General features: G+C 41.5%; 1 protein-coding gene across 2 annotated transcripts in view; it reads left to right on the top strand.

The window, feature by feature from the left end:
• The window catches only part of TSHZ2 (teashirt zinc finger homeobox 2), a 221,659-nt gene that overhangs the window by 136,819 nt on the left and 57,247 nt on the right, over window positions 1–27,593 (top strand). The window contains exon 2 of one of the 2 annotated variants that reach the window (XM_057401690.1): window positions 94–3,045. In XM_057401690.1, coding sequence (XP_057257673.1) covers window positions 94–3,045 — 2,952 coding nt within the window. Of the gene's footprint in view, window positions 1–93; window positions 3,173–27,593 lie in introns of both variants that reach the window. The other variant, XM_057401689.1, reaches the window with a different exon arrangement.

Genomic DNA, 27,593 nt, shown 5'->3' with positions numbered 1-27,593 from the left:
GTTCAGTAAAGAAAACACGTAGTGAAACTAGAAAGCTCGAAATGCAGTATTCTTCTTTAACAAGTTATTTCATATATTGACATTACATTTCAGGTTATGTCCAAGAGGAAGATTTAAAGGAAGAGGAAGATATAAAGGAGGAGGAAGAAGATGATGATGACAACAATTCCACTGCTCAACTCCAGGGCAGCAATGACGCTTGCACGGATGAGGAACATGAAGCGGGTCCTGAGCAGAAAGGGAACTTCAGTTACCAGAATTCCCCTGTCAGTCATATATCTAACCAGGATGCTGAAAACGAATCACTACTAAGTGATGGTAGTGACCATGTGGCAGATATTAAAAGCATTTGCTCTAGAGAGCCACAGGACCCCAAACCCAGCAGCCATCCCAAAGCCCAGAATGAAGCACACAATTGCATGGATAAAATGACAGCGGTCTATGCCAACATACTGTCAGATTCTTATTGGACAGGCTTAGGGCTGGGTTTCAAATTGTCTAACTCTGAAAAGAGGAGTTGTGACAACAGAAATGGAGGGAACAAAGCTGATTTTGATTGGCACCAAGATGCACTGTCCAAAAGCTTACAGCAGAATTTACCTTCCAGACCTGTCTCGAAACCCAACCTGTTCAGCTCAGTCCAGCTCTACAGGCAGAGCAGCAAAATGTGTGGAACTGTGTTCACGGGTGCCAGCCGGTTTCGGTGCCGGCAGTGCAGTGCTGCCTACGACACACTGGTAGAACTAACAGTTCATATGAATGAGACAGGTCACTACCAAGATGACAACCATAAAAAGGACAAGCACAGACCTACCAGCTATTCAAAGCCCCGGAAAAGGGCTTTCCAGGACATGGACAAGGAAGATGCACAAAAAGTTCTGAAATGTATGTTCTGTGGTGACTCTTTCGATTCCCTTCAAGACCTGAGTGTTCATATGATAAAAACAAAACATTACCAAAAAGTGCCTTTGAAGGAGCCGGTACCAACCATTTCTTCAAAACTGGTCACTCCAGCAAAGAAACGTGTGTTTGATGTTAACAGGCCTTGTTCCCCCGATTCCACAACGGGGTCTTTCTCAGATACTTTTTCTCCTCAGAAGAATGCGAACCTGCAGTTATCATCTAACAACCGCTATGGCTACCAGAATGGTGCCAGCTACACATGGCAGTTCGAGGCCTGCAAATCCCAGATTTTGAAGTGTATGGAATGTGGAAGTTCCCATGATACCTTGCAGCAGCTCACAACCCACATGATGGTCACTGGCCATTTTTTGAAAGTCACAAGTTCAGCTTCAAAGAAAGGAAAGCAACTTGTTCTGGATCCTTTAGCTGTGGAAAAAATGCAATCACTGTCTGAAGCACCTGCCAGTGACAGCCCAGTTTCAAAATCAACCAGTAAATCATCTGCAGAATGCATAGCTCCCACCTCTGAACTAAGAAAAGAAAGTAAAAAAGATAAAGCTGATGATGCAAACAAAGATGAGAAAGCGGTAAAAACTGAGGAGTATGAAGACACTCTTCAGAAACCCCTGGATCCCACAATGAAATACCAGTACCTCAGAGAAGAAGATTTAGAAGATGGTTCAAAGGGTGGTGGGGACATTTTAAAGTCCTTGGAGAACACTGTCACAACAGCCATCAATAAAGCTCAGAATGGAGCTCCTAGCTGGAGTGCATATCCCAGCATCCATGCAGCTTATCAGCTCTCAGAAGGAGCTAAGCCATCTTTGCCTGTGGGTTCCCAAGTATTGCAAATCAGACCAACTATCACCAATAAACTGAGGCCCATAGCTCCAAAGTGGAAGGTCATGCCTCTGGTCCCTATCTCAGCAAATGTGGCCCAGTGCACTCAAGTGAAGAAGGAAACTGATGACAAGGAGGAGGTACAAAAGGACTATGCTAAAGAGAGTATCCAAGCTGAGCCTGCCTCACTCAACCAGGGCGAGAGAGAACCTCTCCTCAAATCTGAAGCCTCTGTGGAGCCAAAAAAGGCAGAACCATGTCCCTTGAAAGAAGAAGACAAAATTAAAGAGGACAGTGGAAAAGAAAAAACAGTCCTCAAGGAAACAACAGCAGCTTCTCTTAGTAATGGTTGTGCTGCCGCCAACCATTCGTCTGACCTGCCTTGTGTCAACCCTCTCAGCGCGCTGCAGTCAGTGCTGAATAACCACTTGGGCAAAGCCACTGAGCCTTTACAGCCTCAATCCAGCTGCAGCCCCAGCTCTAGCACAATTTCTATGTTCCACAAAAGCAATCTAAATGTGATGGAGAAGCCAGTTTTATCTCCAGCTCCAACACCACCAAAGCCTGCAAGTGTATCCAGGCACTATTTATTTGAAAACAATGATCAGCCTATTGACCTGACCAAATCCAAAGGCAAGAAAGCTGAGTCACCTCAAGCACAATCTTGTACTTCTCCACCTCAAAAACATGCTCTGTCCGACATCGCTGACATGGTCAAAGTTCTTCCCAAAGCTACTACACCAAAACCTGCGGCATCTTCAAGGATCCCATCTATGAAATTGGAAATAGATGTCCGACGCTTTGAGGATGTCTCAACAGAAGTCTCCACTCTGCATAAAAGGAAGGGCAGACAGTCAAACTGGAATCCTCAGCATCTTCTCATTTTGCAAGCTCAGTTTGCTTCCAGCCTCTTCCAAACATCTGAAGGTAAATATTTATTATCAGACCTAGGCCCGCAAGAGCGCATGCAGATTTCCAAATTTACTGGACTGTCAATGACCACCATCAGCCACTGGTTGGCAAATGTCAAGTATCAACTTAGGAAAACCGGAGGAACAAAGTTCTTGAAAAACATGGACAAAGGACATCCAGTCTTTTATTGCAGTGACTGTGCATCTCAGTTTCGAACCCCATCTACTTACATTAGCCACTTAGAATCTCACCTAGGTTTCCAAATGAAAGACATGAACAGGCTGGCTGTGGAGCAGCAAACCAAGGTAGAGCAAGAAATCTCCAGAGTTTCAGTTCAAAGGTCTCCTGAAACAATAGCTGGAGAAGAGGACACTGACTCTAAGTTCAAATGTAAGTTGTGCTGTCGGACATTTGCGAGCAAACATGCAGTAAAACTTCATCTAAGCAAAACACACAGCAAGTCACCAGAACACCATTCACAATTTGTAGCAGAAGTGGATGAAGAATAACTCTTAAGGTATGCATGCTCTATAGCGAGTTTTAATTTCATCATTTTAAGGAGGCTTCGTAAGACATTTGTACTTTCTTAAATGCAGGAAAACAGTATAAAATGCATAATGTACTCCTGCTTCATTCATCTAATTGCATGTACATATCCATTTTATAATGTTTTCAAGAAGAGAGCTTGGTAAATGCATAACCACATTGCCCTAAATAGAGAAGTTGCTTCTTATTAGTATTTTCAAAATAGCTGTTTTCCCAGGTCTCACTCGCCTTTTTGTTTCTAAGAATTTATGTTTTCACATCCCATGCACTTCAGCGTGGAATGCAACAATTAAATGCAATAAGAATGGAAAATGTGGGGGAAAAAAGCACTGAAAACCAAAAGGCTGTTAACTCTTTCAGTGCTAACACACCAGTAAATCTGATTTTGATAGGACAAAAGTCAATTCAAATGTCAAATCAGCAAAATCTTAATTATTCTGAGTTTCTCATAATCTCACACTCAGCCCCAAGAACCTACAAATAACTCTGAAAAGTTAATGTCTAGAAGTTCAGTTATGCTTTTGTTGATAATTGGAGATTCAGTTTTGTAAAATATTCTAATATTTTACATGTACTTACACACTTACTGTTGTGAGTGGCCTTTTTTGTCGCATCATTTTAACCCATCTCTCCATCATTCCTTTTTTAATCTTTTGAGATGTTTGACTATATTTTATTTCATGTTGGTGGGAGTGCTTGTCAATCCATAAATGTCCCTGACTCCAGTGCAAGTTCTTGTGTAAACTGGGAGGGGGTGTTAATGCTTAATTGAGAAAGCAGCTAGCTTTTTTACAAGCTTAATATTTCAAAGACCTGTAAGTAGGATACTTCTGCGTTAGTGTTGCTATTTTTTTGCTGCAAGATACACCAATTGCCACAACCAATGTTTATAACATGTAATGTAATATTCAAATGACACACAGTTTTTGCATTTTTAATTTTACTTGATTCACAAACTTGAATATTCTTGATTTAAATAAATATACAGAACGTCAACTAAAAAGTCCAAATAGAATTTTTTTTGTTCTAATGAGTTTATTTCCAGGAAGACTCTGTTAGTCATTCCCAACAATTTCTCCAGCAGTCTCAGGCTCTGCTTCTCCTCACAAAATAATCATGTGCAGATTCAGATTTTCTCCAGTGTGTTCATTACTTGAATAACATTTGGGAAATGAATTTGTCAGACAGTCAAAATTAAAGACGTGTTGTGAGTTGTCACTTACACCACCTGCTATTGTGGCTACTCTCTGGCTAATTGAGGGTGCAGCACTTTGAGGTTGAATACCCGTTTGTGTGAAGATTTCACGTTTGTTTGCTGCAAATATTCATGAAGCTTTAGAAACACTTTCTGTGTACAGAGCCGGCACAAGGACTATGCGTCACATAGGCTCCATTAAAAAGGCTGCTTTTGAATAATTTAAGCCACTAATCAAAGGGTTACTTTGGGATGGGTAATAGAAGCTATTACTATAGAGTATAACGTCAGTATTCAAGTGCAGTAAGATTTAAGTTTTACATACATCTTGTACGTGCTGTCTGCATTTGACTAGATTTATGCTTTCTGCATATTTTAGCCAGCAAAATTCTGTCTAACTCAGAAAGAGTTCATTTTCTAAATAGGGCTAATACCCGTAAGTTTCTATTTTGGCATTTTTAACCTAACAGTGAAACTCAATTATTGCTCCTTGGTTTTTTGACCATTCAAAATCAACATACCTGACAAAATATCAGCAGACTATAAGAGACTGGTTAGGAAAAATATACCATACTTTGTTTCCTTTCCCATCAGTTAATGATTATTAAGACTCTGACATTCATAGTTTTCACACAAGAGATATTAGAGCAAACCAATAATTTGGGTACTATCAAACAAAAGCTATCTGCCAAATATATTAATGTAACAGTTATTTTGGCACATTCATGGCTTAATACATGACAAATGTTTCTGATTTGGTCTTAAAAGCACCATATTATTACTAAGAGGCAAACCAAACACCCACCTTTATAAACACGTTACTATTTCTGAGGATTTGGGGAACAAATACAAAGGAAAAAAAATCTCCAAGGGGAAAAAAAAAAGAAGAGGTTTCTGCTTTTCAAAAACCTGCACAGACACATCCTGGGTTTTATTCAGGAGATATGTAACTACATAAATAAAGGTAGTGTCCTTCCTGCCTTTGGGTGCAGAGAAATTGCTGTCCTCTTAATACTCATTTCTAATTTATATCAAGATGCAGGTTGTATCTTACCTTTGAAAAAATATATTTAAATTGCAATGACAGAGTGATAGCACTGTTATCTGGAACTATAATTTTAGTTGGTATGCATGATAGCACAAATTGTATGAAATGATGGGGTATTTTGGATAGCATTGTAAAGATTTTATTACACTTTTGGAGCCGTAAGCCTACTGAAGTTCTGACTGTGAAAGAAGTGTGGAGGCCAGAGTTTATTCATATGGTTTCTCCCTGAGATCTGCAAGGAGACTAGATCAAATAACAGGGATTTTCAGGGTTTAATTATTCTTACCATGTTATTTTGAAGATCCAGTATACATTTGAGCAATAACATAGAGGAAAGCACAGGATTTAAAGACAAGAAATATAAAACATACTGAGATTCTTAAAATGCGCACATACATTTGTGTTTACTTCTAGGCATCATTGTAGTGAAATAGAAATAAAAATAGAGAAAATATATGGAAATGAATGGAAATAAACCAGTGGAAAGAATACTTAAAGCACAGAATTACATAAAATACTTTCTGTATTTTGATGACATTTACTATTAAAGGTTATATTTTAAAATGTTAGCTATCATTAAAAATATACATGAATAATCTGCATTAGTACTCTAGAAAAATGTGTTATGTTTATGGATTTATTTTTAAGACCTCTGTGAGGCTGTTTATAAGAAATTTGCTATAAATTCTTCTTAAGTGTAAAGACATATATATCTGCTTTATATTCATCTTTGGTGTTTTCCTGAATTCTAACTGAGATGGCTTTAGTAATACAATGTAAGATTTGTGTCATATAAAACAATCAGACGTCTCTATTCTCTTTCATTTAACCTGCTTCAAACTCGGTTTTTATTGCTATTCTTTAAAGAAAACCCTGGAACATTAGGAAACATGGCTTTAATTAGAAGTAATTTGTTTGTTGACTTATACCTTTGAAGAACATTTGTTCATTTTTTCAACTAAATTAGAATTTTTATGTTGTCCTGAGAAGAAAAAAAACCGACAAGGCAGAATCGTATTTCTCATTTTCAAGTCAGGCGATACTGGCTATAAACAGGTCAGTAACTGAGGCTCTCTCCCATCTTATCTACAACTTCTTGTAGAAATGAGTCTCTCTATAGACTCAAATTATGAACTTAATTGGGGAGATTTCTTCTACAAAAGACCCTGCTAAGTAAACAAGCAGCTACCTGAGATGAACTAATTTGAAAGTAAGGCTGCTGCAAAACAAAAAAATGAGTCATAATGATAAACAGTTTTTCTCTCTGTCTCCTCCTTTGTCTTTTTTTAACCATCAAGTTTAAAGCTTCTACAGTGCTTTTTTTCTACTTTATAGGAGACAACTGACATTCTGTGGTAAATGGAAGAAAGAGCAGAGCAGAACTGAAAATCCTCTAATGCACTGACACTAACTTGCCCTCTATTGTTGAAAATGAGCAGGCAATCATGATTGTTCATCAAATGGCTCCTAATGCAGTTAAAGCATTCAGCTATAATTTCTCCTTGCATTTATAATTACTGTCATAGACTGCACACCTCAGTGAGCAGATTAAAGCTATAAACTATTTAGCCGTAGCTTTAAGATGAGGAACTTGATTTGTCTGGCAGCAGTTATTTGTTAGAGAGCTTGACACTTCACATAAAAATGACTCAACTTGATGAAGAACAATGCAGTTTAAGCAATGCAGTGATTTTAAATCAGTCATTATACCACGCCCTGTAAGAATTGCAAAGCAATTTGTTAAATGATATATAGGACTAGATAACTGTATGTGTTAAGTATACCAAAATAGAAGATTTTTTTCTTCTGTGGATTTTATTTTCTCATCCCTCTGAAACAGTAAGAGCTGCTCTGAACATCATGTTCCACTATTAGCCAATATTGGCATTAACATGGGCAAGGACAATTGTGTGAATTAGTAGTCCAAAACTGTGTTTTAGAGAATTTAGCTTGCTCTTCATCTTTCATTTCTTCTTAGCAACAAATATTAACAACTGAGGGACCCTTTCAGGAGAATCAGACATGCTGGGATGCAGCTGCCTACAGTTGTGTCCACCACAATTTGTAAGCAGAATTTACCAGCAAAACTGAGGGTTCTGCTCACCATGTCATCAGCCAGAAAGAAAGAGTTCATTGCAATGAGAGCTATGATTGTGCAGTTTGAATGGGACTTTTCTGACAACATTGTGCTGGAAAATGACTTCTTAATGGTAAAAAAAAATCAGTGGGGAAATCCTATTTTAAAACAGACTTTTGTTGGGATGAAGTAGGTAAAATAGCTGAGCACCATGAAGGAGAGAAGAGGAGACAGGGGAAAGGTCTTTCACCTGTGCTGGAAGAGCCCATCCTCAACAAGGAACTACCTCCAACCTATCACTCCTCTCCCAAAATAGTCTTATTCTGGTGAAGCCTCAGTTCTCCATATCCTCTGAAATCTATCACTGTTTCCCCAGTGTTAGATTGGGACTTATTTATGTATTTATTTTAATTTAGCATTTTTAAATCTTCAAAGTTTTCCTGGACAGCATTTTTTCAATCTAGCAACACTCCTTTTAAAACCAATGATAGTGTGTTCCTGGCTTACCTGGGAGCAGGGTCAGGCCAGATGATACATCAGAGTGTGTCAGCACAGATATATCAGTGTAGATCTACTTGCTTTTTATGAATAGTACAGGTTGCTATTAAGATCAGTATTATTTAACATTGCACTAGCACATCCAACCCACTAGGTCAACCCATATTGTTTCTAGGCTCTGTATAGGCATACTGTATATGACAGTTCCTGCCCCCAGTAGGCAGGAACTCTTCTGCTCACAAAGAAACAGCAACTTTTAAGTATTTCAGCCAGAATATAACTGACCTTGAACAGCACCTATCTCCTCAATCATTCAGTATTCATAAGGATATAAAAATCTTGCTTTCTCCTTGCTGCATCTGATATTATTAAATGCTACAACCTTCATAATCCGTAGCAGAACATTTTTACCCAGTGAGATTTCAAAGGGTATCAGTGTCTTATTTATATATTTTACACCTCAGCAATCAAATCACAAAGATCAATAACAAAAGGAAAAGGCACGAGCAGTATCCAGCCCTCAAAAGCACCTTTCAATAAAAATAATGTAATTTAGCAGGATGATCACTCAGTGCAAATATGATGGAGCACAGATGGAAAATGAGGAAAATTACAGATACAGTTTTATGGGAGGAGGAAAAGAGGAAGAGATTTTTCACTATTTATTGGGATAATGAACAGATAATTCATTCTTATTAAGTTGTAGTCTTCAAGCCTCATTCTGCCATTTCTTCCCATCTTCTGGGTTCAGAACTGGGTCTGTTTGTGCATCTAGGCAGGGTCTGTTGGCTGAGGAAGGATCAGGCCTTTACACTGGTTTTCACACATCAGCAGAGTCACACAGGCTTTACACCAATGCAGCTCAACTCGGGACCCTGCCTGCGAGAAGAGGAATGAGGTAGAACAAGCAATGCTCAGCACAGAGCTTACATCTGAAATGTGGCAATGTTTCTTTTTCAAGAGCATCTCACCTTCAGGAAAGGGGCAGCAGACCCTGGGTTTCCAGCCTGTGATATCATTAGGACACCACACCAGGTAGCAAGATCAGAGCCCCAAAGAGAGCCAAGGGGACTGCTGCTCACCCTGCCACCTCCCTGTGTGCAGAATTGCGTTTCCCCAGGAGCCCAGGTGGCCAAACCCTTGAACGTGTGAGGTGGCAGGAAAGGTTTCCCACACTCAAGTCCGCAAGAGGAATCCTGCTCTGGGTGCAGTGTTGTCTCTATCAGCTCTCCCCCTGGCAGATGGACAGCCGGGATGGCCGTGGGCATCAGGGGTTGGAGACAGAGAGAACAACAGCAGCTTCTGGAGTGAAGGGAAGGAGGGAGACATGGGGCCAGGAGGGGACTTGTTCATCGTAGTAAATTTACAGAATCCCTTTATTAAAACAAAACAGTGCCTCCTCCCCTCCAAAATCCCTCCCTGCCAGCACTCAGCACTGGCTCTTCTGCCAGGGGTCAGCACATGCAGGACTGGGGGAGGGAAGGATGGGGGAGTGGAGGAGGTTGTCATGTCTAATGAATACCCTGAATGTATCGAGATATATATTTTTTTCATTTCAGAAAAGGTTCCATTAAGAGGGAGACAGCCCTAACATGTGCTTTGGCCCCTCATCAGATTTATGAGTATTTGCTCTGCTCTTTAATAGGAAACTCTGCAGCAACTGCCACCTTGCCTGCTCTCCCTGAGATACACAGTGGCTTCTCAGGGAAATGCACTTCATTATTAATGTGAATTTGTACGTTTTTATGACACTGCTTGGGGGAAGGGGCAGGCAGAGTTTTCCTGGTGATATATGCTCATTTCCAACCATTTATTGTCCCAGACAATCGAAGAACAATGATAAACATTGTTATAGAAAGTGGAGGGTGCCGCAGTGACATTTTTGAAGGCAGAGGAGAGGTGGCTGGAGTGACTCTGATGTGGGTGTTTCCCTCCACTCCATCTCCTCCACCAGCAGCGTGGTATACGTGGTATCAGCCGCTGCCTCTCCTCGCCTGCCTTTTCCAGGCCAGCCAAGACCATTTTCTTTGCTGCAACAGAGGGGTATGGATGGACGAGAAGGAGTTCATCCTTCAGGAAGCCTGTACTGCAGGGGATCGCAGGCCTCGGAGTGAACAGATGCTCAGAGGCCCCATGTCCCTGTACTCCAGGAGTGTCTTCTCGATTTATCAAGTGACCAGCATGGAAACACTGTACACACAGCAGCTGCAAGGCAAAGCAGGCCAGGATAAGAAAGGCAAGGGTATGGGGACATGGTTTATGAGAGTGTTCTCAGCATCCTCCATTTTCCCTTTCTACTGCCACACTCATCCATGATAAACACAACTGTGAAAAAGCTCCAGTGGGTGATGAAAACAGTGGGGTTGGGCTGCACTGGAGAACCAAAAAAGTTCAGCCTTCAAGCTCACCCGAAATACTGAAATAGACTGATCAGGAAGTCCATGACCTCCACATGCTCTTTGTTCCCCTCTTCTCCCAGTAGTGCTCTGCACCGTCTGGTGAAGGTCGAGGTTGTGTTACACTGTCTGTGCCACACAGTCCCCCAAGCTCCAAAAGCCCCAGTGCCTGAGGAAGCTTCCTTGGTCTCTGTTGGGATATTTGCTCTCTGCATCACTGCCAGGCTGAGCTCTCTGTGCTGTGGAGCCCATAGCCTCCAGCTATAAGTGAACGATTGCCATGTTTTATGTTCATATTCTATTCCCCTGCCCTCAGTCTGCACAATCCTTTGTAACAGGAGATGTGCCCTACAGCTGAACACTGCTAAGGCTTTCTTTATGACATTTTGCTGCTCTTCTCTTAAAGCTGAATAGTGGTGAGGTGAGAACATCAGAATAGCCGTACAGGGTTAGGTCAAAGGTCCAAGTGTCCATCCTACCTATGACCATGACCAGAATGAGTGCAAGAACAGGACAGACCCGTGGTGCCATTCCCAGAGCACTCTCCCAGCCTCCAGATTTACACTTCAGGGACTTCTTCATCTGGAGGACATTATTTCCCCCTGCTCCCAGAGCTGCAGAGGACATGTAAGAGGGCTTCCCGATAGCTGCAGAAACTTGGGCACAACTGTGAGGCCTCTTGGGGTGAACTCTGGAGCTGCCCCATCCCAAGGACGGAGCACATGTACAAACCAGCCTGTGACAGGCCAGTTCTGAGCCTTCACCCTTGTTCTTCGCACATGGCTAGGGAAGGAATCAATCTCACACAGAGTGCAGAAGTGGTATCAAGCCCCCAGACCTAATGGCATTGCTCTTTATTCCATTCTCTGTTTGACTTTCCCTGGGAGTTTCCCATGGTGCAGTAAAAACGCCACCCTCAAAAGATTTCTTTCTCAACTGTATGCAAAGCAGGACTTACAGTCTTACCTCAGAGCTTATGCTAGCATGGACCAGTAATTCAGAGGAGGCAAAACTGCTTGTTCTGTTGCACATGGATAAAACTATTTTGATCCCTTCTGGGTTTGCTTTCAGCTTTTCTAAACCTCTGACACACTCTGTATGCAGACAAAAGCATTTCTTCCATCTCCTCTTGGAGAAGTGTTGAAATTTCCAGTGTGAAACTGCTGTTTTCATATTCATTTAACAAAACCTCACAAAGGCTCCTTATTTCTGAAACCCCTCTGAGTTTATACTGTAAATCACACAGATTGCTTGGAATTATCTATGCCAATGCATGTAACCAATACCCTGGTGCAGTGAACAGCTGCTGGTAGATATCTCCACCACACTGCTCCACCTCTCCCACTACTCTGTTTTTTCAAGGCAAGGTTTAGAAGAACCCTTCTGCTCAGTTCCCTGTCGCTGCCCTCTGCTGCTCTCCATGCGAGGTCCCTGCAGCCACATGTGCATTGGTGCTTCAAGCACAAGAATGCCTACACAACACTGACTATTTCTGGGGGGCAAGACAAGCTGCAGGCACTGATCAGCGTTGGGACGACATCCTCATGGCTACCAACTTTCTTTGTAGGTCCAATAAAAAGACTGACATTGCCTTCGACCCACCTCATGAGCTACATCCCAAGGGACATCATGGAAGAAGAGTCCCTCTGGGATGTGACAGTACTGTGGCTTGTTTCTGCCTGTGTTCATGTGAAGTGAACATGCTGCTCTTCCACTGCAGAAGGGCAAACTTAATATTTCCTTCATGCTCGCTCAGCTCAGGGGCAAATACCTGCATATGGATCAGTATTCAGTGAAGCTCACCCTAGACTAGACCTGCACAGATAGGCTGTGGGTGGGCTTCCAGTTCAGTAATTCACTTCCCTCTGTAATCCTCTGCAGCCCTAATCTGTTGGCCTTGGTTTCTTATAGTGCAAGACCTAGGTTCATCATTTAGGGGGAAAAACTGATGGGGGAGGTAATTCTGTTTATTTGGTCAGTGTTTTTCTAAAACATTGTCTGTGCATAATTCCTGGAATTATGTGGTGGCCTTTTTCTATAAATCACAAATGCACAAAAAAAAAATAACTCTCAGTATTTTTCCAAAGAGATTAGGGTGAAAGTTCCTACACTCAGTCATATTTCATGTCTGGAAAAAAATATCAACAAGAGTGATAAGTATAGCCAAAATTAGTGTAAAAGCACACCCTGTCATTTGTTTTCCATGTGCCATATGTTTTCTGAATCCTGCACCTCCCACATACAAATTGCATGCAATAATGTGGGGTGCACACATTACTCAGGATTATTTAGTTAAGCCCTGCCTACACGGAGGGAATTAACATAGACAAAGTCAAGCCACTGTGCTTTGTTTTAGGTTTTTTTGCTTATTCTGGATTCATAGAGTAGAAAATTAAAGATCCCACTGTGCCAGGCTTCATGTCATTTGGTTTTAATTTAATTCATCTCTTCGATTCTCCCTGTTTCTCCTTCTCTTTGAGTATTATCAGTAGGTGGTCCAAGCATCAACCAGAAGATTTACTGGCAAGACTAAATGTATGAACGCTACGAACACATTGTTTTTCCAATATGATTTAATGACCTTTTTGGCATTCCCATGGCTGTTGAAATCTTCCATAATAATTCCCTTTGGCAGCCAAAGCTCCTGTTGATCAGGTGAAAGCTGATGCAAAAGTCAAATGTCAATAAATTTGTAATCCATAAATGAAATACTTAGTGCTGAAGTGAGACAATGTTAAACAGAGTGCAGCAGGAGACACCTAGGATATGAGCTACATCTTATGGTGAATAGAAAGCAAACAGGAAAGGAATGCCACCTCCAAAACCTCTCCATAGCCAAGGTCTTTCCCTTCTCCATGCTACCTGTTCTCCCTGCATGCTTTCTGGATTGCTGAGCTTTGCCAAAGTAGGCTTTATGGCTTGAATTTGGCAGAGCCGAGTCTGGTGATGCAGGTTCCGTCCCTTGTTCTGCTTTTGACTCATCGTGTGAGGTTGGGATTTAACTTCTCTGTTTCTAAAGGAGCTCTTCACAGTTCAGAGGTTTCAGAGGCTTCAGAGTTTGATCCTGGAAATTATTAGTTATGCAAGATATTCCAGTAAATTAACAAGACCACTTACATAACTTAGGTGTTGCTGGAATGAGTCATGGCTCATTTATAGTTTTAAGATGCTTGGGAAGGGCAAGCCATGTATGAAGCCTGGTTTTATATACAATAAAGACATAAGAACAATCACATAATTTCCCAGGAGATTTTCTTAAGGGCCCTTCACTTTGACCTTTGGCTCTGAAAAGCTCCAGTTTGTTTGACATTGAAAAAAAAAGCAAATGTGTGAATGCAGTGCCATGAGCATTTGCACTTTGAGCATGCTGGGGCAGAACACAGCTGAACTGGAAAAGGCTGCAACGGCTAATGTACAGGGAAAACATAAGAGAGGCATTTACTTAATAACTCAACTAATTCCTTTAGCTCACCTTGTAGGGATTTAACCTTTGAATGAGAGAGTCCCTAGTTCAAAATCCTGTGTCTCCTCTGTCCTCATGTTAATTTTTAAATTATATATCATTGTTGAGAGGCCCTTGTGTTGAGCATTACAGGCTATTTTTCATGTCTAAAATAGGGAATTATAACTGAACATTAGCTTCTGGCTATAAATCACATGGAACAAAGTGGCATCTGCATCTACTCAGTAACAAGAGTGGGAGAATTGTAACTTACTTAAAACGAGACAGGAAAGAGTACACAAGTGCAGTAGGAGAGCTAATTGTGACTTGAGAAAACCAATGGTTCTTCCAACTGTGTGATGCTCTGCAGTCCCATTCTCTGGAGCTCTCCACAACCAGTGGTATAAGTACACAGTCACGATAGGAGCTCAGTCAATCTGGAGGGCAAACATAGAGCTGGAAGCTATTTCACCTGCCCTGCAAAGCCACCTAGCATGATGTGGTCATGTTGGGCCAACACTGGGGTAAGGGAGAGCCTTTTCAAAGCCGGGAAATAGTACTTGTCTCTTTTGCTCTCCCCATCACTATCCTCCATCAGCAGGTGTGGTGTGAGTGAGCAGTGACCACAATTCCCTCTCCCTGGGATATGTTTTTATGTCTACTGTAGCTTAAGGCCAGGTAAGGAGGCAGCATAAGGCTGTTAACAGAGCAATTATCAAGGCTGCTGCTATGGGCTGACCAGCTCCCTCTCTGCTTCTCAGCTCACAGGGCAGGAAACTCAGTGCTGCCTTTCTGAATGTCCCACTGATGTTACAGGGTTATCTTAAAAGACAACAAAATAAGATGAGCATCGTGAGCATGGCCTCATTCTTGCATTTGTCTCTGCTGGACCTTCTTCCTTTTATTTTTCCCAGCCATTTCACTTTGAAAACTTCCAAGATCTTTTGTGTCCTCATTGAGGGAAGCGAGATCTGCCTGTTGCCCTGTGTCACTGGAAATTGTTTGGTCCCTTTCTAAAAGAGATAATCCTGAACTCAGTGCGGCACCTTGCTGTTGGTTTTGGACCCTTATATATCAATAACTTAAATTAAAAATAAACCAATTGGACATATTTCAACCTAAGATGCCAAGGGTCTCCCAGGATGTTTGGTGCTTCCTGCCTGTCCACAGAGTCTTCGTTCTGGGGATCATACACCTTCATCTGTACAACACCAGACACTGGAGCTGCTTAACAAACTACCTGAACCAGGGACTTGGGATTAGTTCTCCCTGCAATGCAGGTCTCTTCTTAGAAGGAACACAGAGCCCCACAAAAGAGCTTTTACTGAAGTGAAAGCTTTAAACTTCTTTCATAATAGACAATTAAGGAAGTTTTCACAGCTAGGCTGGGTCAGCCTCCTGGCAGGAGGCATTTGCTCAGGAGCTGCCACCAGGACAGAGGTACCAGGAACATTCCTGCTGTTGTCTGGTGACAGATGCAAGATCCTTTTCTAATCCCTTACTCAGTGACAAGGAGGTGCAGTGTTTCCAGGGTTAAATTCAATAGTCAATACTTTGTGTCCCTCACAGGTTCCTAACAAGCCATGGCCTTGCTCCAGCACTCCACCTCAGGCTTGGAGGCAGTGGACCCACTACAGTAGAGCTTTGTTCTGTTTCTGCAGTACAAAGAAATGGGTTTCTGCAGTACCAAGAAATGGGTTTCTGCTCCAGCACCAGTCTCTGAGTACCAATAGGTGCTTTAGTGATTAGAGGCAAACTTAAGAACATTCTTAAAAGCTTTGCAAAACAGAAGCTATGTGCTCTGTATTTATTAGGCTGTTCAGCAGTAATTCAGACAGCTGAGAATTGTTGAGGACCTGGTCTATCTAATTGTGTGTCTAAATCATATTTTCACCATGATTCAGAGGTACTAACGTTATAGTCTACACAGAATGGCTTAGTTATATGGTCAGATTCCTGCAGATGGTCAGTTTGTATCATAAAATATGAAATTACAATTTGCACCATAAAGCTATTGCCTCAAATTTATTATATATTGCAGCACAACAAGCAAATTCATACTAGATGCAGTGTATGCCTGGACATTAATGAGAGCAGAGGATGAAATACTCTCCTCCGAGCTCATTGGTACATGTTCCCTGCAGAGCAGAATTGGATCGCCCCAAATCACCGAAGAAGAGGAAGTCACCAGGAGTGCAGTACTGTGCAGTGCTGGGCTCCCTGGCTCCAGGGACATGGGAAGGGCATCCCACCCCTTGCGGCACGAGGCCCCAGAACTGGCAGTTCTGCTCTATGTATCATGCATGCAAGAGCTGAGCTCTCAGCAAAATCTCTTTATTATTCGTCATAAAGAATCACAGCTGTGAGAAGCAAAGTAGGGAAGGAGAGTGGGAACAGGCAGGCACTTGGGCCGATGTAAATCAAGAGTCACTCCACTGCAAGTCGCTGAATTATGTTGTTGTCACTCAAACATCAGACCAGTATCAACCCCTTTACCTGCAATAGATGAGCGAAATACCTTACAATTGTGTGTCCAGGAGCCTGCTAAGCTTCTTGCAGAGCTGCTGTCAGTACACCCAGGGCAGAAGCATATTTTTTTTCTTCCTGTTGTACATAAGGGCTCTGCTGCAGCCGACAACATGAAATGTGTTAGTTCGGTTTGTTCAAAATGGAGTGTGTTTGTTAAGTGTTGCCTCTTTGATGTTGCGCTGCCATCTCCATCTTTGTCATCATTGCCCATCTTTTTCAATCTAATGAACTCAAACCATCAGTGCAACTTAAGTTCGGCTGTCTGTTCTTGCATAGTTAATATTAAAAATGTACTAACAGTGTGGCTGCGAAATCAAATTATGCACATAAATATGCTGGCATAGCAGAGGAGGCGGCAGAAGCTGAAGTTAGCAACATTGATGCCAGTTCACATTTGCAAATCAACCGTCAATCTGTCATTAAACATGTTATCAAATGATGATAAGTGTATGCTTCTTGCTTGCATTGGCGCGCTTATTCCCGATGTTGATGTGCATTAATGGGATAATGTGCATTAACATAGTCTTGCTTGGATGAACACAAAACATTTTTTATCCGTCTCAGTTTGTTTCCCCCTGTGGCCCCCAAGTAAGTGTTTTGTGTTATCAAATTGCCAAAAAATGGGAAAACACATTACTTTTAATTAGCAAAAATTTTGAGTCATTATTTTTTTTTTAATTTTTATCCAGACTATCTCCTGTCTGTTGTCATGAGAGGTGGGGGGACACAAAAACCCTTCCTCTGCCTTCTTTAAGTAAAACGATTAATGTCAGAAACTCAGAGACTGACCATTATGTGCTGTCTTAATGCACTGGCCTTTCATCTACAGTCCTTGCTTTTGACACAAGTGATGGTTTCAGTTCAGCGATTTGAAAGGCAGGAAAGGAAACCATCTCCGGCATTCCCAGCCCATTATGTGGTGCCTCACTCAGACATGGCAAGCAGTCCTTGAGCTGGCTTCAGTTAACAGGTTTTCTTATAAGCTGGCAAAAGCTCTACCTAGAGATCAAACAAAAAGCTGAAGGAGAGCATGGCTGCTCCAGGAGGGAACTGAGCTCCTTAAGGAACTTCCCATGCATTAGCCTGACTCTGCTATCCCATCCTGCAGGGCCAGGGCTCCACTCACAGTGCCGGCAAACTGCCAGGCAAATACAGAACAAGTCTTCATTGACAAGAACAAAAAATTATCAGCCCAAAGTGTGTTCCTGTCTCACCGGTTCAGCCATCACAGTGCCCAGGATGCGAGGGCTCAGCTCAACACCTGCCCAGGGAAGGCTCCATTGCACTGGGAACGATGTGCACAAAAATGAATAGTAGTACTTTTGTATATTGATTCTATTTAGGATTGAGCTGTTTATCCAGGTTTGGGGAAAAAGGTGTGGTGGAACTCCACTGGAGCAGGAAAAGCATCCTTCATACTTATGGGACTCAGAGGTTTTCAAACTCTTTTTAGTAAGTGAAGCAAGGTTCTTCCCACCCCTTGGAGAGCAGCTGTTCCTTTAAACCTTTCATATTTATGTAACAGGGGCAAAATTGTGATGGTCTACCCAGGATTCAGAGGAAAACAGTAACAGTAATGAAAAGCAATATGGATAATGTCTGGTCCTGTTCAAAACACCAGGAATTCTTCCAGGAGTTTTACTAGAACTTTACCAGCAGTGTTATCAAATAAGCCTCAAGAGTTGCCTTAAAGGAAAGTCAATCACTTAAAGTGTTTTATTTTTAGTTTATGAGCTGGAATATAAAACTTCTAAAACTTTTATGAAAGACATCGTATTATTTATGTGTTTCTAAAATAGCAACATTTTCTCATATAATAGAAATGTTTATGAATTGCTCTTAGTCTCTGCTTATGACAGCATCTAACCTCCAAGCATAGTTTGAGATTTATCTTTAATTTTAAAAAATAACTAGTACAATAGTGAGCTTTTACAAACTATGAACTTTATGGTAAATGGGTCAAACTTCTGATCACTCTTTCTCAAGCTAATAATGCCATTAACTTTAGGCATCCTATTTATGCCTCTGATTTCTATTATCAGGATGATTTAAAGGAAGAATAAAAAGAAATAATTATTGATTTTCTTTAAATTGTCTTGATTTTTTTTAAAGCCATCCATTGAATTTCTTATTATTTCTAAATTGTGGGTACATGAGCACAAGTTTCACAATCATAAAACTCTTAACAGCAGTTTGTATTTGTATTCCTGTTAACCCTAGCTTCAGTGAGCCCTCATGTTTTACGCTTCTAAACCAAAGAGCTTGTCTTCTAATACAAAGAACTTGAATTTTAAGTATATTTTCTATTACACATCCATTACTGGCAAAATTTACCCAGCAACATTTCTTGGTTTTTACAGTTGTGTTGCTTTATGTTGCATCTACTCCATGAGCTACCTTGAAATTAACTTGTCAAACGTTCGTCCTACTACTTAGGGAAGAGTCCTAATCAGATGAGTGGACCAATTTGTCATGACTTGGAGGAGAGGTATTAGAAATCAGATGGCATTAAAAAGGCTCACTTGAAGGCTGTATATGAAGGACTCCCATAAGGCAGCTCAGGCTAAGCTCCTGTAAGGGGCTATTTGTATGGGAGGTGGCGTTTGGAAAACTAGAGTGAGCAGCATGTCTCGGTCTCTCCCATTCCACATGGACTTTGACCCCTTTAAAATATCTCCCTCAAAGGGAGATATATTAATAGGACCTCAAATGACTTCAGCACCAGGGCCCCATCTTTTGGGGCACTTGGCAAACACCAGAACAAGGTGCAAAACTGTAGAAAACTGAGCATCGCAAAACTGAACCCCGACCCGTATTATTGGCCATCTCATGCTACTATCTGGGGGAATTCTGCATCTGGATCTTATCTTTGCTACTTCAGCCAGTCTCTGCTTTAAACAGATGTATTAACCAGGTGCATTAATTTACCAGTCTTCATTAAGCAGTCTAAAACAGTGATATGCTGTGTTATTCCTCAGTATGCATATATCAAAGCAAATGTTGAATAAGGGATTAGCAGTCACAGAGTTACGCTATTCCTCCTCTATTCTCCCTGTCTTTATTCTTCGTACTCTATCTTGTTCTATTATCTTAGGCCTGACTTTGGAGTGTTTTCAGTTTTTGAAAATGGCAAGTAATTAGTCAATATGTTTTCACCATATGTATCAAGCTCAATAAAGAGGCAACCATTGGCCTTTGTCATGGCACAGTAAGTGCTCGTTTTCTCAGCACTTCAAGTTACGCTGAGCGTGTGGTGAACGCCAAAGAATTTAATGAGGAATTTTACAATGAAACATTTGACATAATAATTCACAGTTCAGCGCAGTTCACAAATTTGGGGTGAGTTCCCTTTTAGGATGGCCTCTGTTTGTGCTGTTCACACTTAGAGCTCTTGCACGAGCTGCTTCTCCCCTGCCTGGTGCCCTGTATGAGCAAAGAGCCTGTGCAAAGGGCAGGTAAATTGTTATGACTCAAAATGGTCCCGTTTTACATCTTCTTGGCACAGATGCTGTGTGCAACAAGGAACAATTCTTGAAACCCTCTTTCCCTTCCAGACTGGCTTTTTACTTACCCCAAGCCAGTTAATGCATACTTTCCAGATAGACATTTTAGCTTTAAGGTTTCCACTACTGCTGACTGTTAACAATCGTAGAAAAAGGTCAGTATCTGATCTTAACACTGCTGATATGAAGTGGCATTTGCCCAAATTTTTCCATCTCCTGAGCAAAAATATGTCCAGTGTTTTCTAGAGAGAGGGATAGACAGCAGCCTTGCCTGGGCTGTTTTCCCCTCTTGAGAATACTGTATTTCAGTGATCTGTGGAACAGGTTTCTGCAGTCCCAGCTGGGTTTCTTCGCGTTTGCAGATGAAACATTTAAGCTAGGCTCAGTTCAGCGAGTTACATGTATTTTGTTTAACATTTTGGGGTGCGTACAACAAATAATAATGAATAAGAGTGACATACTGGTTTACTGCAGTCATGATTTAAATTTATGTGGCATTGCTATTGAAGTCAATAGGGCTTTTTCCTGAGTATGTTTTGCAGGGTACAGTATCATTAAAATATGACAGTTAATAGTCTTGTTTATGTTATTATATTTAATGAATAAATATATCAGTCTGTACATCAAAATCAGTTTTGTTTATACTCTTTAATTGTAGTCTTATCTCCCCTAGAAGCATGCTATATCTTTTAATTTTATAATTATCCACTTTATTCATGTGTGACACTACAGAACTGCTGCTTATATCCTATGAGACATCCAAATGCAAACAAATGGAAGACTGACAACAACTAGAAAATTCAGATCTGGATCTGAACCCAGCTCCATCTTTTGAAAATGCTCCACAATTTCAGATCCAAAGTCTTGGTTTGGGCTGTTGAATAAAGGAGCAAGAGATGCAAAATAGGAGTCTAATTTATATAGTATCTCTTAACATGAATTGTCAGTAGGCATTTTACATAATCCTTCAACACTTAAATGTTGTTCTCTGTCCCTTGAGAGAGGCCTGAGCTCTAAACACAAAGAGGAAGCAGTTCTCACATTGCCCTTTCTGAAATTTTACAGAAAAGGAATTCAGGATTTATTGGGCTGTGGAGAGGGATCAGGAATATAAGCATAACTTTTTAGCCTAGTGGCTACAGCACTTGGCTGGAAAGGGTAAATGCCAGTCCATGCTCCAAGGGCTGTTTTGTTTGAACTAAAGCCATGAGGCAAAATGCTTTTTTTACTCCCCAGATTTCTGGGGAGGAAAACCTCAGAGTCTACCTCCACCCAGGTAAGCAACGCTTCCTAAGCAGCAGAATTGTGCCCATGTCCATTTCTTCTCTCTCAGTTTGAGACTTGCTTTTGTGAGGCTTTTGTGAGGCTTCAAAAGACCAAAAAGAGGTTGGAAAACATAGGTTTGAGTCCCCTATGCCCTGGCTATGTGCTCCAAGCCCAAAGAAATCTGTAAGTCAAAGCAGAAGTGTTTTAGAAGAGCAAATTCTAATAGGATTTTTAAAGAAAGTCTACAAATCCAACTTCTTAGAAATCTCCTAGACTATGAACACTAAAGGGTAGAATTGTTTGAGCAGAGTAGAAATAAACCAAGTAGCTACATTTCAGTTATAACTGAGTAGATTACCAAAACCCCAGAGAGACATACCCTGCATTAAGGGATCAACCTTCTCTCAGCACTTTTCTGTTTTCCAGGTCTGGCCATAAACAAACCCCTCAGAGCTTGATGTATTTCACAGGTTCCCTTCTGAGACATCCAACTTCTCCTAATCCTGAAAGTTAACTCTGCTCAAAACATGCACTTTCCCAAAACTCAGTTACCCAGCCCCTGTGTCCGCTGCTGCTGAGTGGAGGTGATTCCGTGCTTATTATCAGCACTCATTCCCTGGGGTGGCACTAATTACAAATCAGCCCATGGTTTGGCTGATGGGTCTCCTCTAGACTTGAGCTGGAGGGGGAAATCAGCTGGGGACAAGTCAGAAAACTCTCATACCTTGTTGTGGAGCAAGGCTGTTAGATGAGAAGAGCATCCAACCCATATATCGCATCCAATACCAAGCTTTCTTGTTTGGGATCTCTTGCTAAAGAGAATTACAGGAAAAAAAGCCAGAATGAAAAGTCTACAGGTATAGTAGTTATATTGTAGAGGTCATGTTATCTAATCGCTTGTATTACAGTGATGAAAAGTTCAGTAAAACACCCTGGGTGTTCCCTGTGCACATAGAAAGACAGCTTTCACAGGATTCTACATGTTCTCCTCTAAATTTTTTCTTTTGCCTGTTGATGTAACACAATAAATATTTACTGTGTGATGCTGTTTCCAAAGGCAGTACCTTCTTTTGGATCCAGCAGCCAAAGTGTATGCAAAAGCAGGCTGGGGAAGGGGAACACTCAGGTATAAAACCATAGCCCAGAATAAGTTGCTGTGATTACAAGAGAGCCACTGGCAACCAGAGACATGTGCAGCCAGCTAGTAACAATAAAAACCTAAAAATATTAAGTTTCACCAGCTACATAGGAAGTTTCTCAAAGCAGCATCTTTATTTAGTGTATTTTCCTTCTTCTTAATTAGTTTATTTAGTTGCTGAGCAAGATTTCATCCCCTTCCATTTTGAAAACCTCCCTCACCTATTTGGTGTTTGAACGCAACTTCTAGTAAGTGCCCTCACAAAAGTCACCTCTAAGGCAGTCATCTAAGGAAGGGAAAACCTGCTTCAGAGACTGACACAGCCAGAGTGAATACTTTTCTTGGTTAGCACTTGAAGAGGAAAATATCATAATATTTAACCCAGTTTTGAAAACTTTCCATGAAAATAGGGGAAGGATAAAAAAACCCACCACCCGTAAAACACTAGTTGAATACAGAGAGAGGCCAAAGAGAGTTCAGTTACCATAGAGATTATTACTGGCAATTGGTACTCAACAGCAGATTGGGATCTGTTACAATATTTTTATTAATCATTTCTCTTAATTGGTTATTTATATATTTTGGACCCGTCCCTGTGCTGGGTCCAGATTTTACTCTTTACCTGTCACTCTTTCTGACATGTAGCAATAATGACTGTGCCAAATATCAGGCTTTTCCTCAATTTGCAAACATTAGCAGGGGTCATGAGTACAGAAAATACCACGTGGACAAGCCACTGTGCTTGTCTTTGGCTGGCAAAGGAGGAGGGAGAAGCATCACAAGCGCACTCAGGCTCTGCAAGGCTTCATCATAAGCATTCTTCCGTGCAAACCCTCATTGCCATTGTAATTGTGATGATTTTTGTAGCTACAGCAGAAAGGATGCAGAATGCCTTTTCCTCTTTCAGTTTTCCCTTGTGTATATCCAAGTCTAGTGGTTTAACACATGAGCATTCCAGTGCATAAATGGTGATTTAGGAAATATCCTATTGTAAAGCCTTTCCCTCTCCTCCCTGTCTTCCCTTCCTCAAGATTCATCCTGTGCGTGCTGCAGCAACTGAAAACACCCATCCTTTTTATAGCCACTTCAGTGGATGTACGCTTAAGGGCTGATGTTAAGGGACATTTATAATCAGTCAGCTTCTAAAAATTCCAGTCTTAATTTTTTAAGCACTCAATCCTGTGTATAGCCAATGTTAAATTGTTAAATGCATTTTAAAATGCTGCTGCGTTTTGTTTGGCTTTTTTTTCTGCCACGCCATTTGCCTTTAGGGATCTAATCTTTTCAGGATGCCTGAGATCAGCCAGAGCCAGCTGGGCTTTCATCCACTTTCCCCCTCTCATCCCCAGCCTGTTGCTCCCTACCTGTGTCTGCTGCGTTTTGGGAGCAGGGGCACAGTGGAGCACAGTCGCAGGGAGATGCCAAGCAGGAATCTGGCTACAGGGAGTACTCTTAACTGCACACTGTGAACAAAGTATATAAAAAAAAGAGAGGGAGAAGTACGTTGTTTTCACCTCTAATCTCCTCTAGTTATCATGATCTCAAGGGTTATTTGTAATGATAGTAGGCACTGCATTTCAGATGGAAATGTGATTTTCCAAGCTGACGGTGTCACTTTAAGTAAACAAAGTTAATTCTGCTTCCTGCTATGCAAGGCCTAATCTCATTACCCAAACCACAAGTAGCATAACAGAAAATATTCCCATCTGTCAAAAGAACTTAAAATAAAGGTGGAAATGGTTTTTATGTTTTGTCCCTCTTCATTCCCCCAAATCCCTCAATGGATGTTAATTATCACATCAGATCTATTTAAACCTGTTCAGATCCCCCTGCCTCTGCCTGTGGTTCCTTTTTCATTTGATGTGCCTATAGAATAATAATGTTTATGCTGTATCTTAGAGTTAATGCTCAGTTTTGATGAACTGGAGCTAAAAGCTGTGAGCTGGATGGCTGGTCCTTTGGTCTTGCTGCACTCTGCTCTAAGGAGGCAGAATCCAAGTGACATCAGGTCGCCTCAAGGCTCTCCCACAGGTGATCAAGATTATGCTCAGCCCCTTTCCCACCTGAAACAAAGAGAGGAAATCTCTGAGCTAAAGACAGTCCAACAAGGAGTGAGGGCTTATGTTGGGTTGTGCTGACCTTGTGCCTACAGCTCCAGGGGATCCATCAACCTGTTGCACACATACTTGTAGTCAGGGAAGTCCTGGCCTCACTGATGCTATGTGAAATAGCAGAACTGGGCAAGCCCCAGTGCCACATTACCAATGCCACACAGGGCTGGGTCACAGGCACACTGCTGTCCTGAGTTTGTCCAGCCTCAGCATGCTACTGGGCTTCCCCAGGCAGTGCTTGGTGCTGCTGGTGTGCAATGGATGGGGCCAGTTTTGTGCAGAAGGGAGATTAACCACCTGCCCACCCCATGCGTTAAACAGCAGACCAGTGCTGAACAGCAGTCCCAGACCAGCATGAAACTGTACATGGCTGTGCGGCACTGGGGAAAGAAAGGGAGGATCTGGAAAACAGGGCAAGATCTATGGCACTGATGCACACTTTCCAGCACTCACAGAGCAGGGCAACTGCACTCATTCAGTTGTCATTTCCACAGATGTAAATCCAGAACAGCTTCCCTGGATTCAGCTCAGTGGAAGTTTACGTGGGGAGAAGAATCAAGGACCTGCTGCTGCAGGCTCCATCAGGAGTGCTGCCAGCACAGGGAGCAGACCCCAATATTCCAAGGTCTGACTTGAACCAGAAGAAAATCCAAACATACTATCTAATAATTCTCAGCTCATTTTAAAGCAGCACCACCAATCATAAGAGGATCATTCATAAAACTCTCCAACAACGGTGTTTTTCATCCACTCTTCATTTAAAATGACCTTTATGTGATGATAACATCTGCCTTGCTGAGCCGTAATTGCTTAATTAGAGAAACAGGTTCTCTATTAGACAAACAGGCTTTTAAGAACTGTATTTTTTCTTGCAAGTACGGTGTTTTCTTTCATTTTAAGCTCATCAGCAGTATTTTAAAAGCTTTCAAAAGACATTTTCAACTGGCTATAGTTTGTTGGTTTGTTTGTTTATTTATTTATTTACTAGCCTGTTGAAGGTTTTGTTTCCCACTCTCTTCCTGAGAAGCATTTACAGCAGAAATCTCTCCCATTAAGAATTTTTCTGCTTTTCCCACCACACTTGCATAGCACTTTATATAAAATGCTGGTTTTCCCTGAACAGCTGTTGTAGGTTCAGGGTGTGCCTGGGAATCTATCACAGGCAAGTTCTTAGGGCTGAGCACAATATCCCACACTTGCTTCACACATGGAGAACAAAGCTCGTGCCCTTGCTGATAGCTCTGGTAAGCCTTTCTCTGAGCTCCTATTGCTGTGTTCTTGAGCTGGCCTTTTGCAGCAGGTTCGGTTTTGGTTTATTTCTCATGTAAGACTTTTGAGCAGCATTAGTCTATTTCTGTAGTGGTGGTGTTAAGATCTAGTTAATCAATCTATTACTGTAGGATTGTTTCTGACTGCATGATTGCTGATAGTTTTAAAGATGTCAATTGACTCATTTGTTCTGAAAAGCCTATAGGTTTTGCCTTAGGTTGGATTTTTTGGGGATAGCATTATTATACTAATGTGCCGCAGTAAAAGCGGAAGGTTCCAGAGGTGATTTGTCCTGCTGCTGATCACAGAAATAAGTTACACCAAAACAGCATTTCTGAAGTAAGACTTGGGGCTGGTGTGGCTGCAGTAATGCAAAAGCCTCTGCCATAGCCAAGGCAGCAGGAACAGCATTGCAGGTGCTGCAAATAGCCATGAAACAGAAACAAGAGGAAACAGTTGAGATACCCCAGCCCTTAGAAACAGCCATAAATATTTCCCCCCAGAAACAAGTGTCCCCTTGGTGTTCTTTCTAAAATAACACCTCGCTGAAAATAGAAAATGTCACCATAAAAAGGAAAAAGGTGAGTGATAAATGGCTAAGATGGGAAAAATGGACCAGAAGTGACTTTAGGCAAAACTGGCAGTTAAATACATGGACCACTTACAGTGGTAAAGTGAGAAAGCTTGGATCCTGTTCATAAAAGGACCTTGGACTTATTTTCAGGGGTTTTGATTCTGAAAGGAATCTCAAAGGCAACTTGGCTGCCTCCTTCCTTTTTGTTGCTGCTTCAATAACATAACTGCCTTGAGACTCTGCTTGTGATTGTGTCGCCAGTGCTTTTGGCACAGTACAGGCAAGCAATGAGAAACACTCCTCTCCACTACAACTAGCAACCCATGCAGCTGGGAGGGAGGAGGAGCTGTTGTCCTCATGGGGAGATGCACAAGCAAAGGAAAAGTTAGGGGCCATGTTGTGTAGTAAAACCTCATGAGAAAAAGGATGTCCATGGTTATTTGAGGAAATACGGTATTTAGGAGGTGCCATAAGCACTGTCCTTCTCTGGCACCAAAGAGCATAACTTGTTTTTGGAGTTTGGAAGTATTTAAGGTTTGTTTCAACCCAGGTGTTTTCTCAGGACCTCGGCTATTCTGCCCAGACTATTCATTTCTGATAATAAAAATTCACAGCATGGCAGGGGTTAATTGCAAAAGGTGATATGGCTTCTCTTTGGCTAGTTCTGCATGGTATTTTGGACAAGCTTTCTTTGCTCAAGCTCCCAAGCCAACAGAAAGCCAGGTGGCTGCGTTGGCGCAATGCTGAGCTCTATGTAATACATCTGATGGAAAGCAGGGTTTATTAGCTTGGCACCGCACTCCCTGAATTTCAAGGGCTTTGGATAAGTCCTGGCTGGCATCCCATTGGGTCAGACATACCCCGTCTTATATGTGCCTAAGGTAACTGAGGAGTATATGGATATATGTATACTCCTTCTTATATATGCCTAAGGTAACTGAGGAGTATGCAGTCCTGGTCTTGGTCATTTGAAAAATTAGTGTGACCTAAAACCTGTGCAGCTTGCAATGTTAGAGTTGGTTTTGTTTCGAGCTTGTATGGAGAAAGGAATCAAGAGTATATTTTGAGGTGGGGCAGGAGGTTTGCGTGTGTGGCCAGAAAAAGTACTTGCAAATGGCAAAAATTGATGCTTTCTTAGCAAAGGCCAAAAACACTTAGAAATGATCTATGTCTAATATATTTGTTGTACCCTGAGGTCACAGAGGGATGTGACTTTCAGGGGGGAAAAGAAATTGATAAAACTTGCAGTTTTGAAAATATGTATTTTGCTTCAGGGCATTTTCAAAGGCTTTTTTTATTGTGTCTACATCCACTGTTTCACTTATGCTTTTCAATTCCCATATATT

The sequence above is a fragment of the Pezoporus wallicus genome, unplaced genomic scaffold (assembly GCF_028554395.1).
Source record: "Pezoporus wallicus isolate ANWC-B61680 ecotype Strahan unplaced genomic scaffold, APGP_CSIRO_Pwel_v1 contig_9238, whole genome shotgun sequence".
NCBI classification, from domain to species: Eukaryota; Metazoa; Chordata; class Aves; order Psittaciformes; family Psittacidae; genus Pezoporus; species Pezoporus wallicus.
The sequence above is the reverse complement of the archived record's forward strand: the minus strand, read 5'-3'. Positions and strand labels throughout refer to the sequence as shown.